Source organism: Thermobia domestica, chromosome 10 (assembly GCF_964235325.1).
Source record: "Thermobia domestica chromosome 10, izTheDome1.hap1.1, whole genome shotgun sequence".
NCBI classification, from domain to species: Eukaryota; Metazoa; Arthropoda; class Insecta; order Zygentoma; family Lepismatidae; genus Thermobia; species Thermobia domestica.
The window spans coordinates 114,596,813-114,616,135 of record NC_137463.1 but is presented as its reverse complement, the minus strand read 5'-3'; the positions used below and the strand labels follow the sequence as shown (position 1 = coordinate 114,616,135).

The window sequence follows — 19,323 nt, the reverse complement described above, 5'->3', positions numbered from 1 at the left end:
TATATAGATATCGAGATATCCAGTTTCGAAAAAAAATCTTCGACCCATCACCTATGCCAATATATCAGCTTAGCGGTATCCTCTATAGATGCTTCTCACATATGCTAAATGCGGTTGCATACTGACCTTATTCCTACACCGATATCATTTCTTAAAACCTCTCAGTTTCTCTAAATCGCCAATGACCCCTTCACCTTTGCTGCCCTATTTGACCAATTTCCTGAAGCTTTAGGACCAAAATAATAGTACCTCTAGCTAATATCACCAAAATAATAATAACTTCTAGGGTCTTTGGCAATGGAACTGGTGAAAAAGATGTTGGAACTCAAACTGATAAAAACAGGTGTTAAAACACAAACTGATGAATAAACCCCTTTAAACTGAAGATCTTGGCATGTGCAAAGTGTGTGCTAAAATAGTCCCAAAAGTCCACACCGATGAACAGAAGCAAAGGAGGGTGCAAGAGTACACAGACCTATTCGAGAGGCAGGACGAAATTTTGGGCCGAATAATCACAGGTAATGGCACTTGAGTCCTCGCGTATGATCCTGAAACAAAGTGACAAAGTACCCAAAGGAAGATGGCTGACTCCCGAAGACCGAAAAGGTTTCGGCAGTCAAAATCACAAATCAAAATGATGTTGATCAGATTTTTTAATATCCGTGGGATCGTACACCATGAGTTTGTACCTCGAGGTCACACAGACAACCAAGTGTACTACTTGGGAATACTGCAAAGATCGGGTACAAAGGTGAGACGAAAGTGACCAGAACATTTTGCGAGAAACTCATGGCTTCTCCATCATAACGACGCACCTGCCCACATGGCACTCTCAATAAGGAAGATTTTGACAAGAAAACATCTGTGGTACAACATCCGACGTAATCGCCTGATCTCGGCCTTAGTAATTTTTTTCTTTACTCAGGATCAAAACAGTGTTGAAAGGAAGGCACTTTGATGATAAAGGCTAATACGATGGCATCTTTGAATGCCATTCCAGAAATAGAGCTCGAAAAATGCTTCGAAGGGTACTGTAGGCGCTGGCATTGTGAATAGCTACCCAAGGGCAGTACTTTGAAAGTGATCACATCAATATATCAGCATGTAGCATATTTTATGGAAAGTTCGGGAACTTAATTATCAAATCTCGTATAAATATTTACACAATTAACTTGCTATTCCAAGTAAATTAATGTATTGAATACTGATTGGCGAAATGTAAATATATCAGTATAAAGATTATCACTGAATATATCCTTTATCCTAAGGTGAACACTAGCATATCACGAGTCACTCATTTATTTTTTTAAAAGACACTTTATATACTTAAAACCATTAGTATCTTGTTGTTTACTTCGGAAGACTTCCATCACCTGAATTACAAAGAAGTTGTGAAACTCAATGTCAAGACATGACTAACACAAACCTCCAGTGTGTGTGTGTGTGTGTTTTCTAAATAACAAATTACTGTTCTTTTTGCAGTTTCGTTCATAATAGTCCTTTATAAGCCAGATACCAATCCTCTTCCTATACTACCTGCTTTCAATGTGCGGTGAACAGAACAGGCTCTCTCTCCTCTGCCTTGATTATCTATCTCACACTGCGATCAATATGCGGCCAGCCTGAGAGTGAAACCACCCTTTATTAAGAAAAAAAGTACTACTGTGGAGTTTATATAACTGTGTACTGCGTCGGTTTATAAAACGTTCGCTTCTATATCTCTGAAGCTACAGAAGGAGATGCAAGCCTCAAGGGAAAGAGGAGTGAAATACGTATGAACTGTAAGGAAACTGAGTAAGTTTCGAATACAATTCCTGATCGCACGATTGGTTACTCACATAAGGTTTTTAGGATTCCCAGCAGAAAACGATTTATTGTGGACAACGAAAAAAATAATTCTAAGTTCATCTTACAACTGCTTTGTGTGGTAGTTCACTAGGTCATTGAGTTAGGACAAATATTTTGTGAGGAAAGGATTTTCTATCTACTATGCTATATCGCAGATTCATTTTAAATTGCAGAAAGTATTTTCTGTACTAAATACGTATGAACTGAGAATAATTCTTGCCCATTATGAAGAGGTTGCCTAATCGCTGGGGCGAAAAGAAGACTGTCCGTATCCATATCCGAGCGTGTCCGTAATGAGAGAGTACTCTACTGTAATAATACACATATTTTTGCTGGAAGAGACAAAAAAAGTCTGTATTATGAAGGTTTCCCTATTAATATACATCTGTAGAATAAACTGAATTTTCAAAAAAACAGTGAAATACTCTTGTGTATCCGCAAGAAAATAATAGACGAATAAATTACCTCTTCTTTCGTTTTTTTAGCAGGTGTTTGGCTTCCGCTTCCTGCAAGATCCTTTCGTATATTCTCTATACTCTCCTGAAGAGATTTGATCGTCGTCATGATTGATTCTCGCTCATTTTCCTTCAGAGTGGTTCGATTCTTCTCTAGTTTGTCGATTAATGTCTTCTGATGCTGTAGCTGTTTATCTAGCAAGTCCTGTTTCCGTTTACGTAGATCAGCTGTCAACTTAATGGCTTCCTACAAAGAAAATATTATACATATGTATTGTGCTAGCTAGAAAAGAAATAATGCCGTTAATACTACCATTACGATATTTATATATTATGACACAAAATCAAGAATACAAGTTTTAAAAAAAAAGTATCAATTAGAGAATTTTCTTAATTTTTTCATAACAATGGTATTCAGATCTAACCAGCAAGCGGATGATGTAGTTTATATAATTTTGGTAATTAGATTATGGAAAAATTAAGTTTGTTTTTAAATATATATTTTTCATTATTTTCATAAGAGTATAATTTGAAAAGAAGACCTTATACTAAAATCTACGTAACGTAACTATATCTTCCCCAAATTTTAAATCCTTTTTGCTGAAGAACTATTGCCTAGAAGAAAGAAAAAGAATAAGGAAGTTAAGGTCTGAAGCCATAGAACAGCCGTTAACGCCTTACAATAGTACCGTTGAAAATTTGGGATATAATACTTTTGTTTCTGGCACATACCTCTAAATTAACATAATATGAGGCATATTTTAAGTTTCTACTCTTCCTATGATATATCCTATGATTCCACAAAAGGTAATATGACTCAAGCATTTCTTGAAATATTATCGTATGCCTTATTCTTTCGCCACCAGCTGTATGTACAGATTAACTGAGTATCATGAAATAAATTTTAAGTAAATGTTCTATTTTTATTGATTTTCTTGTTTCTTAGAAACCATTTACTTTCGTTTTGCATCCCTGTAGATCGGCTTCCTATCAAAATTCTCAACCGAGATTACCAGTACCAAATGACTTAATAGTAGCAGTAGTGATGAGGAGTACTACTACTAACAATAACAATAATGTAGGGATTCTGTAGTTGTGTTAAGAGTTCTCACCTCTGGTGCGAGGGCTTCCTGGTTTTATGCCAGGTCATGTAAGTTTATGGTGACCACATCGTGTCTGTCGGGTTTCCTCGGGTCCTCTCGTTTCCTTTACATTGTCACTCCGTAAGTTCCTCATAATCATTAACATTCATTAATCATCTGCCTCCTTTAGCTAATTAGCTATTGAAGTTTAGGTTCATCTTCAGCACCAAGGCTAAACTAATAACGGAACTACAATTTACGGTGGAATCCACACCACATTCATTCATTCAAATTTCAGTGCTCTTCCACAAGAAATCAAACCACGGATAGTATGCAGCAAAGGCGCGTACTAACTACTAGACCAGCTGGAAAGGCTGTGCCTTTACCTTAAGGACATATCCGTGAGACATAAACCTTAAGATTTCATTTCAACAATAATATGTAATGTCGGGAAAAATCTGAGCTTTTCTCCCAATTTAATCTAAATGAAGAAACATTATTTTATTCCACCTCTCTTTTTCCATTGTAAGGAAAAAATCTACAAGAAAACAATAAGAAAAAATAGGGGAAAAAGCAACGGAAAATGACGGAAGCAGATACAAAAAAGAAGACGTTTACGTTTTGTTTATACTCAAACCCGACACTAGCTGGAACTTAGAGGCTTAAAGAAAAGGAAAGTAGATAGATTAGAAATGACATACCTTTCGCTTGGCTTCTTGCTTCTTTTTCAAAGATTCCTTTGCTGCTAATATTTCTTGAGACTTCTTTATAGCTGCCACTGCCTGTAAAAGTTACAAAACAGTTTGCTTGTAGTAGTTGTAACAAATTCGAAGAATCTAACGATTTTTTTAAAAAGTTATTCTATTAAACTACTATTAATAACTGAGGTCTTCCTATTCATTTCTTCTTGCATACACGTAAACTAAGGTAAGTAAATTCAGGAAAGCTAATATTTCAAATCCACGTTCAATTTTTCACATTTTGTTTTAAAGAAATAAGTTTCGACCATACATTTTTACACAATGGAAGGTATTTATTAAACATGCAGTTCAGTTTGCTAATCAAGGGACCCCAAATCAACCTCAATCACTACCCTTTATATTAAACAAAATGACTATTGTAACTGATACTAGAAGTCTTCCCCACAAAATATTAATTACCTAATCTAGCCATAAATACTGTTACAACTGAAAACTGACTAACGTATTTATCATGAGAGAGATTTTAATTTGCTTTGCGTATGTTGTTCTTACATGCATTCACTACACAAAGCATTAATTACTGTTCAAAATGGACACCTTCTCCATGGGCACAGGCTCTAAGTCTATGTGGTCACTCGTTTATGGCGGAACTGATGACATCCACGGAAAAATCGGCACTACTGCCAACAAGGAACGCTTTAAATTATTAATGGTGGAGTGTCTCCTCTTGAAAACTATGAACTTCAGCACTGACCACAATCGGTAGTCAAGAGGGTTCAGGTCCGGACTGCTACTGGGCCAATCTTCAGGCGAAATGAAGTCAGAGACATGACGCTAAAGCCATCCTTGAGTTGACCTGGCCTTGTGGGCGGGAGAAGAATCCTGTTAGACTGGAAGGTCAAGGGTTGGTTGTGAAACGATGTGCCACTTAACTTCACAATACGTTCCAAAACGGTGCTTTTGTACACTCGGGCGCTGGTTTTAACTCCATTTTCGCAAAAATGCAGCTTGGTGGAGCCGGAATAACTCACCCCCCACCACACCATCACTGAGGAAGGATGCTGGGCCCTCTGAATATTGGAACCTTTTTTACGGGCTTCCTGTGAGGTTGATGCCTACACCCTATCGTTTTGCCGATTGAACGACTGTTCAATGGTGAATATTTTCTCATCGGTGAAGAGGATTTTCCGATGACTATTATGGGCGTACTGCTGCAAGAGAGTCTACATTTTACCACTCTCAGCTTCTTTAGGCGTACGTCAAGGTAATGTCCTGCACCTCGGCAATAAGTGTGTAGTCCAAGGTCCCCAGACAGAAGCCTGGACATTAACCATTTCGAAATGGTCATTTCACGGGCCATGATACCCTGCTTCTTTACCGCATTTCTCCGCACACGAGCAGCCACCGCTTTTGTGACTGCTGAAATCCTGACGCTACGTAGACGACCCGTTCTCGGAAGAGCATTCACAGTCCCGGTTTCATTGAAACGTTCAGTTGTACGGTACACAAACATAAGACTGATTTGAAGGTTTTGTAGCGTCTTGAAAATGTCACTTGCAGATTGTTCAACTTTATCACGGCAACACGGTTTTCTTAGTCGCCCCATTTCATGGTTCTACCTGCAGCTCAATGCTTCCTTTTTCACAGACAAGCATACAATGGTTCAAGGTTTCCGTGAGCACATTGGCGGTTCTTTCCTCCTCCCTCTGGATATACAGCGTGCGTCAAATGTTTGTAACAGTATTTATGGCTAGACTAGATATAATTCATAGTGCTAAATTGAAGTATATATGACACATCTGAATTATTTCTAGAAAAACATAGAATAAATTTTAAAAAATACTAACTGCCTCTTCAAAGGTGAAAATATTTCCTTTTTAATGCTATAGTGATATAAATCTATATATCATAAATACTATCTTGTATTTATACAGGACTACGGATGTAAAATTAAAAAAAGAAAGAAAGAATGAATGAAAATCCTTTTATCAAGCTGAACAATCTTAACATAACAGACAAAGTCTAGTATAATGTTATTCACTCAAAATCGTAAACATTATATGGTTGACTAATAACGTAATAATTCCTCATACGCTTTCAGTGTTAACAACGTCAAAACAAACAGATCAATTTAAACATAGTTCTATAAGTTCAAACAGAAACAGCGATTTTTCATCATATCGAAGAATTCTTTTAACCTTATTTAGTTATTAATATACATTTTGTTTAATAAAACTAACTATATCAGACGGAAAGCATTTCTTGCAGAGATTCTGGAAGGAAAATAAATGGAAATATAATTCTAAAACTAAGAAACGATAGTTGCAAGATAGTTTTCTACATACACTCGTAATAGGTAATAAGCAACAGAAAAAGTGCATATGATCGTGCAGTACATATCTTGTGCAACTTGCATGTTATCACAAATGATAAATTTGCTGTCAAAATAAATAAATAAATAAATAAATAAATAAGACAAGGCAGTGTTAGTCGTGAAATAACTACATTAAAATGTTCGTAAGTACAGGGTGTTTCCGAACTCGTAGTAAATGAATGGTTAGTATTCTCGTCTCAAGAGGTCCCTAAATCGAGTCCTGTAGTCAGCCAGCCTCCTTAATATATTGGCTCTAGCCTTCTTTTGTTTCCTTCTTACATTTACAGCGTGAACAGCACACTGGTCGTATTCGTAATACTATACATAAATAAATTTTCTTCCTTGTTACAAAAATGTACACACAACACGAAGGAATATAAGTGGCAAAATTATTTTCTAATTAGAACTTCCAAGCGGAATCCCTCTTTCACAGCTGCAATATTACGGCTTCTTGAAGTAATGTGAATTCAAAAGACTGAATTGGAATGTTGATATCATTAACTCATTCATTTTCTACACAAAGCAAACTAACTACGGGGGAGAGATGAGTATACAACAGTTTCCCGAAAGCCCACAAATAAAAGCTATCAACTACCCTTAGAAAATCTTCTTACAATTGTGTACTTATGTATCTGCCACGGCCATTTCAAATTACAGGTGAACTAACGGTAAACTCGCCAGTATGAGTAAAACGCTTGGCAAAACAGCTGATCTTCGGCACTTTTACTGTATGTTTAGAAAGTACATGTATTAGTGCATGCTATACATGTTAGAAACCATTGTTATGAAACAACACAGCTGTGAAAACCTGTTGACCTTTAAAAGCAAAGTTGTTGCTGGAAAACTTTTAAAGCAAAGATGTGTCAATACGAGTAAAACAATTTTAGATAAATACCCGTGTGCAATTTGACTGGATATATCCACTTAAATTGCACACAAAGTTTCATGAAACACCGATGGCCATCTTGAATTTAAAACCAAATATCAATTAAGAATATAGAGACATTTCCCTGAATATAACTTTCTATTTACATTTTTCAAACACCCTGTAAATTCTAATTCATTATCTATAGTTCAAGTAAGTGATAAAGCGTTTTACACATGCATGTACACATACACACTCACACACCTGAATTTTGTTGTTTTCCTGAATTGGAATCTCTGGCTTTTTCAACGCAGTTGGCAGGTAAACTGTTTTCGTTATATTGTTTCCTGACATTATAACCTGCAAGAAAGTGACATGCACTATCATCATTTCATGTTCACTGTATAGTGCACTCACATTCATTAAGAAATATAGAATTTGAATATAATGTCCACTTTTCTTTCGTTATAAACTCTGCTATATTATATATATTACTATCGTTTTATGCTTTCAAACCTAATAAACAAAAACAACATTATGATCAAAATCAAAGGAAAGGTAACTCTTTCATCAATACCGTTAGAAGTTTTGATAATTCCCTTCTTAGAACACTAACTTACAGATTTACTAGAACTCCGTTTCCGTCTGCCGTTCCTACCGTTTCTATTTTCTTTAGATCTTTATTACAGAATACAGTTTGCCTTCCACAGACATGACTGTACCTACAACTGTATTATGTACTGATAGTTCCTAATTTCTTCTTAGATATTCCAAAGGGTTGTTCGGGCTATATGCAAACAAGTTTGACATGGTATTTATCTCAAGAATTTCCATGACGCTACCAGCGCTGGTAGTTGATTGGATCTACCAACATTGTGAATAACTGCTCAACATCGTAATTTCCATCGTGGAAGGATGTGCTTGAGAAAGGACCTGAATATTCTCTCCCACTATTCTCTTCTAGTATTCGAGAAACTATGAATAATTTGCGCATGGTGATGTTTGACAAGTGGTTTTAGGTGTTCAAAAGTATGACAATCAATTGACTGAATGGTTTAACTGGAGATTACACCTAAACAGCTTCGTCAACCTTACGGATCAGCACATTCTCATCATATTCAAATCCCTTGACTACCATGAACTCTTTACGACAGTTATCTTGCTGTAGCAGCCGAACTTACATCATCTGTAAGGATCCATGTTTGACCACTCTCAGGTTGATAAATAAATGCTTCATCAAGTGTGACGACATGTTTCTACTTGTTAGCTGTTAGATGACAAGGTTTATACATTTTTCCACAGTTGTAATTCGTTTAATGACGTCCAGAAATTCAGGACATGTATGCTGGCCTTACAATGGCACTGTAGCTTCACATGTTGACAGATGATTCTGTAGGTACTAACTAGAGACGCATAGATCTTCCTGGCCACGTATCTCGAACAACTTCCTGTAACAAGGTTTAGCATGTCCACGTGACATTCACTGTCAAAACATGATCTTTCATTTCTAATAAAAATTCAACTCCACGACGAGACGTAATTCAACCCCTTTACATACCTGATTTAACTACCCAAGACTGTGAATGAAATAATCACATGATTTCCCGATACATTACATTTTCGCAGTTTTACGCACACACACACTCCTTTCTCTACTAATTTGGTAGTAATTACAACTATTTTAATATGGATTAATATACCGAGAAATGTTTAAGAATCAGTTTAGGAATGTCACGCAAGTATTCTGTTTCTGTTCAAATATGACTTTGTGTATGTGTATACAAGGTTTCTACAGATACCTTTGTTTTAATTTCCATACTTTTCATATGCTTCCTGCCCTTATAGCCGCCATACTTCATCTTTAGTTTTTCTTTTTTCTTTTAATCTTTTCAAATGGTTTTTAATATTATAATTTAATGTTTAGTTACAAAGTAAGAAATCTATAAACCTTCCTACAAATGTTATATCGTATTTCAATATTCTTGTTTCTATTTCTGTTGTTTTAATCCTCCTGCTTCGTGGACGATCACGGTATACATAGTCAACGTATACTGATAACACGGAATTACAATTGAATGTTCAGTTATATATCAACGCGCTGGCTTTTTCAACGCAGTTGGCAGGTAAACTGTTTTCGTTATATTGTTTCCTGACATTATAACCTGCAAGAAAGTGACATGCACTATCATCATTTCATGTTCACTGTATAGCTCACTCACTGGTACAAACTCCTTATGAAATTAATTCAACTTAAAATTTTAAATGCTATTTCTGATTCCTTCTCCCTCTCTCTCTTTCAGTTTCTGGATTACTTTTTTTTTGGGGGGGGGGGGAGGTCAATGTCTCAATTCTATAGAACGCGCTCGTTTCTTTATGAAACTGATATATACATATATTTTTAGGGGAGGGACCATTTCCGGCACTCATTTCCCGAGGCTGAGCCAAGCTCCGGGACTACAGCCTAGGTGAAACACTTCCTACACTCACCAGGGATTGAAAACGAACCGCTGGATTGGCAGTTGACCACTCTATTGATTGAGCTACAGGCTAGCTCATCTCGATTAAACTGGTGATCTAAAAATATTATGAAATATGTATTTTCTACCTACTAGCAGCCCATTGTAGCATATTTTCAGTTTTCTTATTCGTAAGGTATGTATTTGATAAATTTCTCTGACTAATATGCTTCCCAGATTACATTTCATTTCCTCATTTCTCCCTGACTTCCCAGGTCTGTAGAAACCCTGAAATAACACACAGCCTTAACACAGTTGGAAACCATTAACTATCTGTCCTTTAGATACAAATTCCTTATACATAATGCCCTTACTATCGTAAAAAACACCATTGGATTTTGTCTGGCGCAGTTTTATTTGGCTAATGGAAAGTTAGGCGACTTTCACTTTGCACTCTGACGTTTTATCGACGGGTCATATTGAAAAACCCATGTAACGATATTCATGAGGAAGTTGTTTCCTATTGGCGACAGCAATCAGTTCTTTGCAGTGATCAATTCTGTCTCTGTTGGTCATTTGTTAAGGAATGAGGCATGAAATGGGCACACACCTATCTTTTACTGAGATCGTGGGTTACTATTATTTCTTTATTCGCGTGCAACTCCTCAGCAACGACTCGCAGTGTCCCATTTTGGTCTTCCGTGATCAGTGCCCTCACTTCCCCCCCCCCCCCCGAAAAAAAACCTGTGTTCTCCCTATCTTTGCTGTGCCCGGATGTTTGCAGTCTTCAATTGATTCCTGTCCCTAACTGAAACACCTGTGCCATGCAAATACATGCCTACGAGATAAACAAATGATCCCATACACTAGCAAGATTTGATAAGTTTCTGTAGCAGTCTTACCCAGACAAGCACAAAACTTGACGTTCGCTGTTTGTAACTCACGACGCAGCTTGGCAACACCTTCTACACTCACCACGTCCACACATGTAACTGTCATTGGTATAAGTTACATGAAGATTAATGCATTGGTATTAGTTACTCATAAAACATTCCTCTTTTGTTTGCACCACAGCTGCACCACATGTTGAGAATCAGTCTCGATTTCAAATTGCAACACTGTGTATACATCATATTATATCAAAATCAATCTACGTCTTTTTACTGATTTTAGGTACCTCCAGAGGAGATGATTCAGAAGTCTCGAAGAAAATATACGCCACATTATATTTCTATCGAAACTGCTTCAACAGCGTGGTGGTCTTCTAGGTTGTATGCGGACGCGCGTTGTCGTGAAAGAAGATGACGCACTTAGTGAAAAGTCTTGGTCGTTTCCTCCTGATTACTTCGCGCAATTGTGTCAAGGTCTCACAGTAGCGATCAGCGGGCACTGTGTTTCCTCTTTCCAAAAACTTCAGGAGTATGACACCGGCGTTGTCCCAAAACATTGTGGCCATCACCTTCCCCCGGCAGATAAAGTCAACTTAAACTTCTTTGTCTTTGGAAAGGAGGAGTGTTTTAACTTGTCTGATGGACGCTTACTGCTAGCGGTGTATTGGTGGATTAATATTTCGTGAGCTGTGCCAATGCGATGAAGAAAACAGTTTTCTTCCGCGAAGAACCGTTTCAAAAGTTGCAGACTTGGCCCCATGCGCTTCTCCTTGTATTGATTGGACAGACTGCGTGGAACCCACCGAAAACAAACTTTCCGGTACTGCAGACTACCGTGCACAATGTGACGTACGCTTCCGAACGACATTCCCCAATTCTACCATCAGATGCCGTAGCGTGATCCTCCTGTTGTCCTGAATCAGCTCCTCCATGCGAGCTGTGTTCAATTCCGTTGATGCCGTGTTGGGTCGGCCACTGCGCTCCTCATCGGTGACGTTTTCTCTACCAGCTGCAAACTTTCGACACCATTCTGCGACATGCTGACGAGACATCACAGTCTCTCCGTAAACCTCTACCAGCTGTCGGGGAATTTCAGTCCAGGTTTATGTTTCGCCCACAGAAATCAAATAATTAAGCGGTAGCGTCGTACGTGGCGTGTGGCTGAAACTCTGCCCAGCTGCCAACTCCATGTATTAAAATTACCCCACACTTCTTATTTCTCCATAACAGACAAAACTCCAGAAATATCGGCCATGTAACCTTAGCTTCTGATGTTCCCTTATATATACACTTTTTTTACGGAAATTATCGTGGAACTATTTTTTTTTTTTTTCTTAATGGAAGGTGGGAAGGGGATAAATTTACCAATTCATTCTTGGCAGATTTTAAACGCAAGCTGTTGAGATCAATGGAACCCTGAAGTAAACATGTACTACGTTTTGTCAAAATCGAGTCATTTTTACGTTTACTGCAAAACTATTGTGTATGCACATATTCAAACACACAACATGGGGTGTATTTGATCCCCTTATTCTTCATGAATTACAATCCCAAACAATAAGTTTATTTCGGAAGAATTGCGGAAGATACATACTGAATTTCATTAAAATCGGTGGAATTTTAGAAGACTTATTGTGAAACAGATGGACGGACACACAAATGTTATTTGAAAAAAAAAAAATGAAATCTTTGAGTTTTACGTCCCACGAATATGCCGGTTAGGCTAAAGGAGACGGTGATGATGAGTAATGAATGAAATGGTGGAATAAAGAAAGTGGGAGGAAACGGGAGAACCCCGAGAAAACCCACGCACACGGTGTTTGTCCACCACAAAGCTCACTTGGCGGCGGCTGGGATCGAATCCGGAACCCCAAGCACCACAAATGTTATTTGAGTTTAATGGCAGATGCTCGTTGGTCTACCGAAATATATATTTCCCCACTCTTCCTAAATAAAATTCTGCGCACTTACAAAATATTTCTCACAAGTAACGTACCTCGTCCACCATAAACGTCTCATTCATTATTCGTATAATAATATGATCTTCGGCTACTTGAATCCCTGTGTTTTGTAATTTTGAAAAATAACTCGTTTTTCAGTCCTCTTTCGCGCCAAGAGCTTTGTTAGTATACGCGCTTTTGGCGAAGGAGACCCGATTTGGTTCCCACGAGAGCTCAAGTGGTTCGTATTCCATGTTAAGCTGTAAATCCACGTCTCATATAGCCTCGCTGTTAAAAAGAACGCTACCTCAAATCAAATCTTTTCGTGTCAAGTACTTTTTTCTCATAATTTTGCTTTCACAGTTCTTTTGTACATCAGTAACAAATAAATAAACAATAACAAACTTTCATGTCTATAATACGAAGCAACTTTAGTAGGTTTTTCAAATTTATTTAGAAATACAAAAAAAAAAAAAAAATAATAATACTTTCACATTCATTTTTAAAAAATCTACATAGATATCCATTTTTCAGCCACCCGTACGCATGACTGACAAAACAAATAAATAATACAAATCATTATTTTCATTTACATGTCGCAGAGATACAATAATACGTAGAAGACTACCAACGCGCACAAAAGCCATCTGTAATATGCAGTTTACGTGTTATAGTTTCCAAGTAGTAGTAGTAGTTTAATAATAATAATAGTAACAATAAATAAATAAATAAATAAAAGAGGAGGTAGATGATAGAAAACCTGCTGAAAACTTTGGTAATACTTCGTCCCGTTTCATGCACAAACTTGGAACAACATTATGTATGAGTACAAGAAAAACGGTTTTGCTGACTAAAACGTGATGGCTGTCAGCGTTTTTATCTCCACATCTTTCCTTTCTTTGTTTTACCGTCCATCCATACTTAACCTCCTCTACAAGGCTTTGAATATTATTCGTGAATAGGGATGAACCACGAAGTATCAACTTATTTTTATCTTTTCTTTCCTGCTTGCAAACTGATATAAAAAGTAACACGTACTTTTTGTACAGAATCACAGAAAATAATTCCATGGTCCAAAATCATTATTGCTAAATCTGAAATATTAATGAAAATACAGTCGAATTCTTCAAATTCAACAATGCCTGTCAGAAAATAATTGCAAACTCAGCCTCAACTAATACAATGAAAACAAAATCTTTCCTTCACGTACAGCAAAAGGCACTTAATTATTATGATGATGATCTCATTTTCCATTTAAAGTTTGTTAAGAAGCATTATTACCACAATCTTGAGTATCGCGTACTGAACAAGGCTAAGAGTAACGTACTAAGAATCATAAACATAACACTACCATTGTAATATATTCCTTAACTTGTTTAGGATTAAATGAATTACAGAAAACGAGGTGAAAACTTGTATCCAGAACATGCAATAAGCATGTCCACAACATGGTGTCCAACTGAACTCTTCACAGCGTGCGTATATATATAGTTGGAACAAAGAAATTTCCAAACAGACAGGAGCAACACAAAGTTTACAATATTATGAACCAATATTCCATGTGCTCAGTGTCTGAAGAATTTCTGACCATATGTTTTGTTTATCTAGTGCAAAATTCCTAATTTAATTAGTTCATCCCTTGAACGACTTCACAGTACAAGATACTATCCTCAAATCAAGAGCATTGCCACAGGAACACCCATGCCCACTCTATGTCAACTTATTCATAGAGTAACTGGGACGACAAATTCTCCGCTCATAACCACCTAGCCTCGCAGGCATTTCACAGACGATATTTTTCATATATAAACCCACAAAAAACCCGCAGTGAACCTATTCCTATAGTTACGCAAGTGTTCAGTTAATTCACTTTATACATCTGGACCTTCACACACCTTGAAGGTTCACGTTAAAAATAAAAAAGGAGTCCCAAGAATGAGACACAATCAAACTTACGAATCTGATACAGTACCTTCATTTCAAGAGTTACCGACCTCACCACATCAAACGTTTTCAATCTTATGACAGCCATTTGGGAAACTCGTATCTGTTCTCCCACATCGTCTCTCAACTACAGTAAGAGCCATTCGTCAGCGTTCTCCAACCGAAGACAGCCCTCCCAACCTTAGAAGCACACAGTTCAGTAAAAACGAAAAACAAAATCTAAAACCGGAAAGACTCTAAAGCTTTCGCCCAAAATTGTGTTCCAGAGACTTTTCGACGTTTACACTCTCATTAGAAAACTAGTCTCGTGAAATATTCCACATTTCTATGGAATAAGTGCCACAAACCCAGACGTAAAAACTGAGCCATAATTGATAAAGGACTATTCAACATCCCATCACAAAAGTACGAATTAACAGTCTCATCAACACATAACTCTACAAATAATGCCTGCGAATATATGTGGTACGCTCAAAAATAAAAAAAACATATATTGGAACTATTCCCCAAGGCAAACCTATACCTTTGATCAAGTCTTTCAGCTCGGATAAGAGATAAACACACACGTGCGCTACAAAGAAGTTACCGAAATTGGCCTACAGTAGCTCAATAGCAGTACACGTGATGACAGAAGTGTCTAAGGTGCTATCTTTGAAGTTGGCATTATGCAAAACCTTACATTTCTATGTAATGAATGTATTAATAAGTACTCGTGTTTATTTTGTACCTACCACGTATATTGTACAGAGTGTAGCTACAGGCACGTAAAATTATACACAGTGACTTTATTTTCTTCTCAACCACACTTCACTCTTCCCCTTTAACCTCCATTTCACCTATGCACTGATCGAGGGCAGTTTGAATGTTTTGGTTAATGCAAAATAAAACCAAAACGAATAAACCTTAACCACTGGCAAACATCTAATTCTAGTGACTTCTTATCTAATCCTTGCACTCCAAGATATGGCTCTCCCTATAGCCCTGGTCACAGTGGATAAAAATAGGAAGACACAATTACATTGTTCCCGCACGACTCTTTCACAGTTAAGTGCGTTTCCTTTATTTGATTGATGTCTTTATTGAGTTCTGTAATTTTTATTCTTGCTTTGGTAAAGTTTAGCGTTCATTTTCAGCATCGAGGCTATATGAGACGGTACCTATACTTTAAGGTGCAATTCGAAACACCAAATACACTCAATGTTCTTCCTCGTACACTAAAAGAACGCGCGCTAGCTACTAGACCACCGAAAATAAACTTATTTTTCTTTCTTCATGACCACAGATCAAACTTGGAAACGCAAGGATTACACAGAAACAAAAATCAGAAATGAGTAAAATGTTTTGTTATGTTCCTGCACTTGCCTCTACATGACTTATAAATTAATCGTTGCAACTGTAGTTCTTTCAAACAATATATTACAACAGGTAATATATATAGTTGTATCACAAAGCTCCGAGACTAAGTAATTATTATGGTAAGAAGATAGGAAACCATGTACCACATATTCTTCTAGTGTATTATATCTTAAAGTCGGTGAACACTTGGCACCAATCACTTTCCAGAATGATCACCACAAGTCTTCACACACTGCAAGTCACTGAGGCCAGTCAACGGCAACTGCACCGTCAAAGGGAAAACAAGCTACTACCGCTACCAATGAGTTTCAGCCTAGGGATATCATTTTGCACAAATCATTCTCTCAGTTCGTAACTATAGTTACTCAACTAGATTGCTGTGTGACCTCGAAGGCCGGTCATTAGATGCAATGAAGTCGTTGTGTCCATTTCTCTGGTATCATTTGTAAGTTAACCCTTGCTTTGTGAGCCGGTGCAGACTCGTGTTGAAGTTCTGTGTCAATTCTTTTGTAAAAGTTTCAACTATTGGTTCGCAAAAAATGCAATCGAGTAGGAACACACATGCTACCAAACACTATAACTAAGGTAGGTTGCTGAACCTCTCGGAGAATTCTCATACGCAATATAAGTGAATGATGCACATATGCAGTCATTTTAGCAATAGCCAGTTTGAACGACTACAAAAATTTTTTCATGGACAAAGAGGGTTCGTCTGTGTCCATTTTCAGCACAACGCTGCACGCGGCGTTTGCATTTTTGCACCTTTATCAGTTCAGCAGTTTAATTCTTCTGCGAACCACCAGTTCCAAGTCGCTATAAAGCAGTAACAACTTTGATATTTTTGAAGCCTCCATCTACTGTACAATTACTCATTGGTGCCTGATGGATTTGGACGAATTCTCGCTATTCCTGTTTCCACAAGCTACGGAGTCCTTACACTTTGTGGACAATCTGCCTTAAGGAAGTCATAGACCAACCTCATTCAATGAACTTCTGAATAGTGTACACAAACGTCCTACTAATTTGAAGCTTCCTTAGGATATGGAAAATATCAGGAGGGTGATTTATTAACTACGAAATGCTATTACCATCGAGAGCTTCTTCGTGGCTAAACGGTTGGCACACACGCTTTTTGGTATGGGAGACCCTGGTTCGATTTACGGCTGGAGCTCATGAGGTTGGGATCCCACATTAAGCTGTAGGTCCACGTCTCATATAGCTTCGCTCCTGAAAGGGACGCTAAAATCAAATCAAATGAAATCAAATTATTACCACAGCCACGCAGCATTGTATGTTTCTATTCCTCAAAATACAACGCAACACATTACTACTTGGTTTCAACTGCAAGTTGTACCCTTCAACAGAAATCTCTTTGCCATCTAGCAAAACTTCCTCCCAGAAATCATGATACGGTTAGGTAAATATCATCTTTCCAACTTAATTTATTAATTATAAAAATTAATTTCTCACAACGAGAAATAAAAGACGAGCAGTTATTTTGCAATCATTATATGTTAGTTCCTTGCACCACATATCATATTAGTTAGGGTTCAGATAAGTAAATGTTCTATTATAAATATATACAAATACATTAATTTTAAAATAAAATAACAGGACACAGATCAGGAAAGCAAATCGATTACTTCCACACATGACAATAGAACTTGCTGTAACACATTCTAGGTTTAGAAAGGGACTTTTTTATATATACAGGAACATACACCTCTTTCTTAAACCAAAAATCAAAATCTGAAAGTGAACAATTCACAATGAAACATTTTTAACTATAACCTATCAAAATTTCAGGAACATTGACTATTAACATATGAACCGAACAACTAAGCTGAATAAAAAGTATTTAACACAAACCTTTTCGTTTTCTTGAGTAGGAGGAGGTGCCTTGGGTTGAACTGTGTTGAGAACCTTAGTAGGATGCTGTACTCCTAATCTTTCTTTTACAGATGGACGAGATGGAGGGACATTTTCTTGCTTACCCTAAAATAAAAACGTTTGCATATGTATAAGCACTTACATTCAATATCTGAACGATAATATTCACGGTTAAAACTCAATTTTTCATAGACATGTTAAGCATCTTCAAGAAGTAGTACAATGAAAAACTAACGAAAACGAGTAAAGGAATAAAAACAACAGTACGGAAATACTAATAAACTTCTTACATACTGTCGTTTTCAAACACACAGATTGTTATTCGGTCGTCTGAGATCACCAATGCCTTGCTATTATTATTTCCTTATTCACACACATCGTTTCTTTAATAAACATTTTGGTCTAAAAATTTATTACGTTCGGTCAACTGTTACTTGAAATGAAAAGTGTGAATTTAATGTGGAATTCGTGCTATAAATAAGAAATTCAAATTCTTGCTTTTGTGTGCAAATATAGCCGCCACAATTTTAGTCACTTTTGTACTTTAAATGTGGCGACTCTGTTGCTCATGAGCCTGAAGATAAAAAGATAATTTTATTTAGCTCTCCTTTCATGTCGTGTATTTTCCTCCCTCTCGTACCATGAAATTGTAAAGGGTAACGTAAAAACACTAGCAGTAGCCAGTGGATTGTATATTTCCTGACATTTGTATAGTTTCAGTGTTATAAAATTTTCGTCAGCTGTGTTAAAGCGTCAGAAAACTACATGGATTCATCGCTGTTGGTTTTAGCTTCGCGAAACCAAGTCCCACTTCAGAGATGTAATGCAAAATACCGAGTCTAAAACTTAATGCAATAAGCACGTCTGTCTAATGTTTTGTTGCATTATGATCGGGAATTTTAATTCGTGTATCCAACCTAAGGGTCATAATTCGTTATATATGGTACACTAGTGAGAAAAGTTAACACTGTAACAACTAGCACTACTACATTAATTGCTGGAAATTACTAAGAGTAGAGAGTTAAATATAAACTTGGAATCGTCATTATTTTTTTCTAACTTATTTTCAACTCATTTTTCCCTACAGACATATCTGACATTCCAACATATCGCAAGTATGACTTTTCTTCCTCTCCTCTAAGGAACAATCAAAATGTTCTCTCGAACTACTGCTCTATACTTCCTCACTTCAGGACTTCTAGGCAGAAAAATCATCTTACCTCACTCGAAAAGATTAAACAGTCAACGTTTCGTAAGGTCACTAGTAATAGACAGTAACGTTTTATATACACTTGAGTAATTCCTTTCTACCTAAAAGCATTTGACTGATATGCAAGACAAATATACAACAATGGAAGTTCATTCTTCTACAATTTATATAAAAACTACAAAACAAAACCTGTCAACTTTTTTGAATTTATTTTTATTATACCTAGATGTAAAACTAAATGTGAATATGCTGCATTAAGTTCTTTAGAATTTTGAGCAACCAAACAATTAACACACTCCTATTAATGTGTGA

At 36.9% G+C, this 19,323-nt stretch overlaps 1 protein-coding gene across 1 annotated transcript in view; it reads right to left on the bottom strand.

Moving 5' to 3' along the window:
• Positions 1-19,323, bottom strand: part of swm (Zinc finger protein swm) — a gene marked incomplete in the record, with an annotated part of 120,499 nt that overhangs the window by 29,334 nt on the left and 71,842 nt on the right. The window contains 4 exon segments of the mRNA XM_081728467.1: positions 2,314-2,550; positions 4,087-4,167; positions 7,590-7,685; positions 17,781-17,906. Of these exon segments, the coding sequence (XP_081584593.1) occupies positions 2,314-2,550; positions 4,087-4,167; positions 7,590-7,685; positions 17,781-17,906 (540 nt within the window).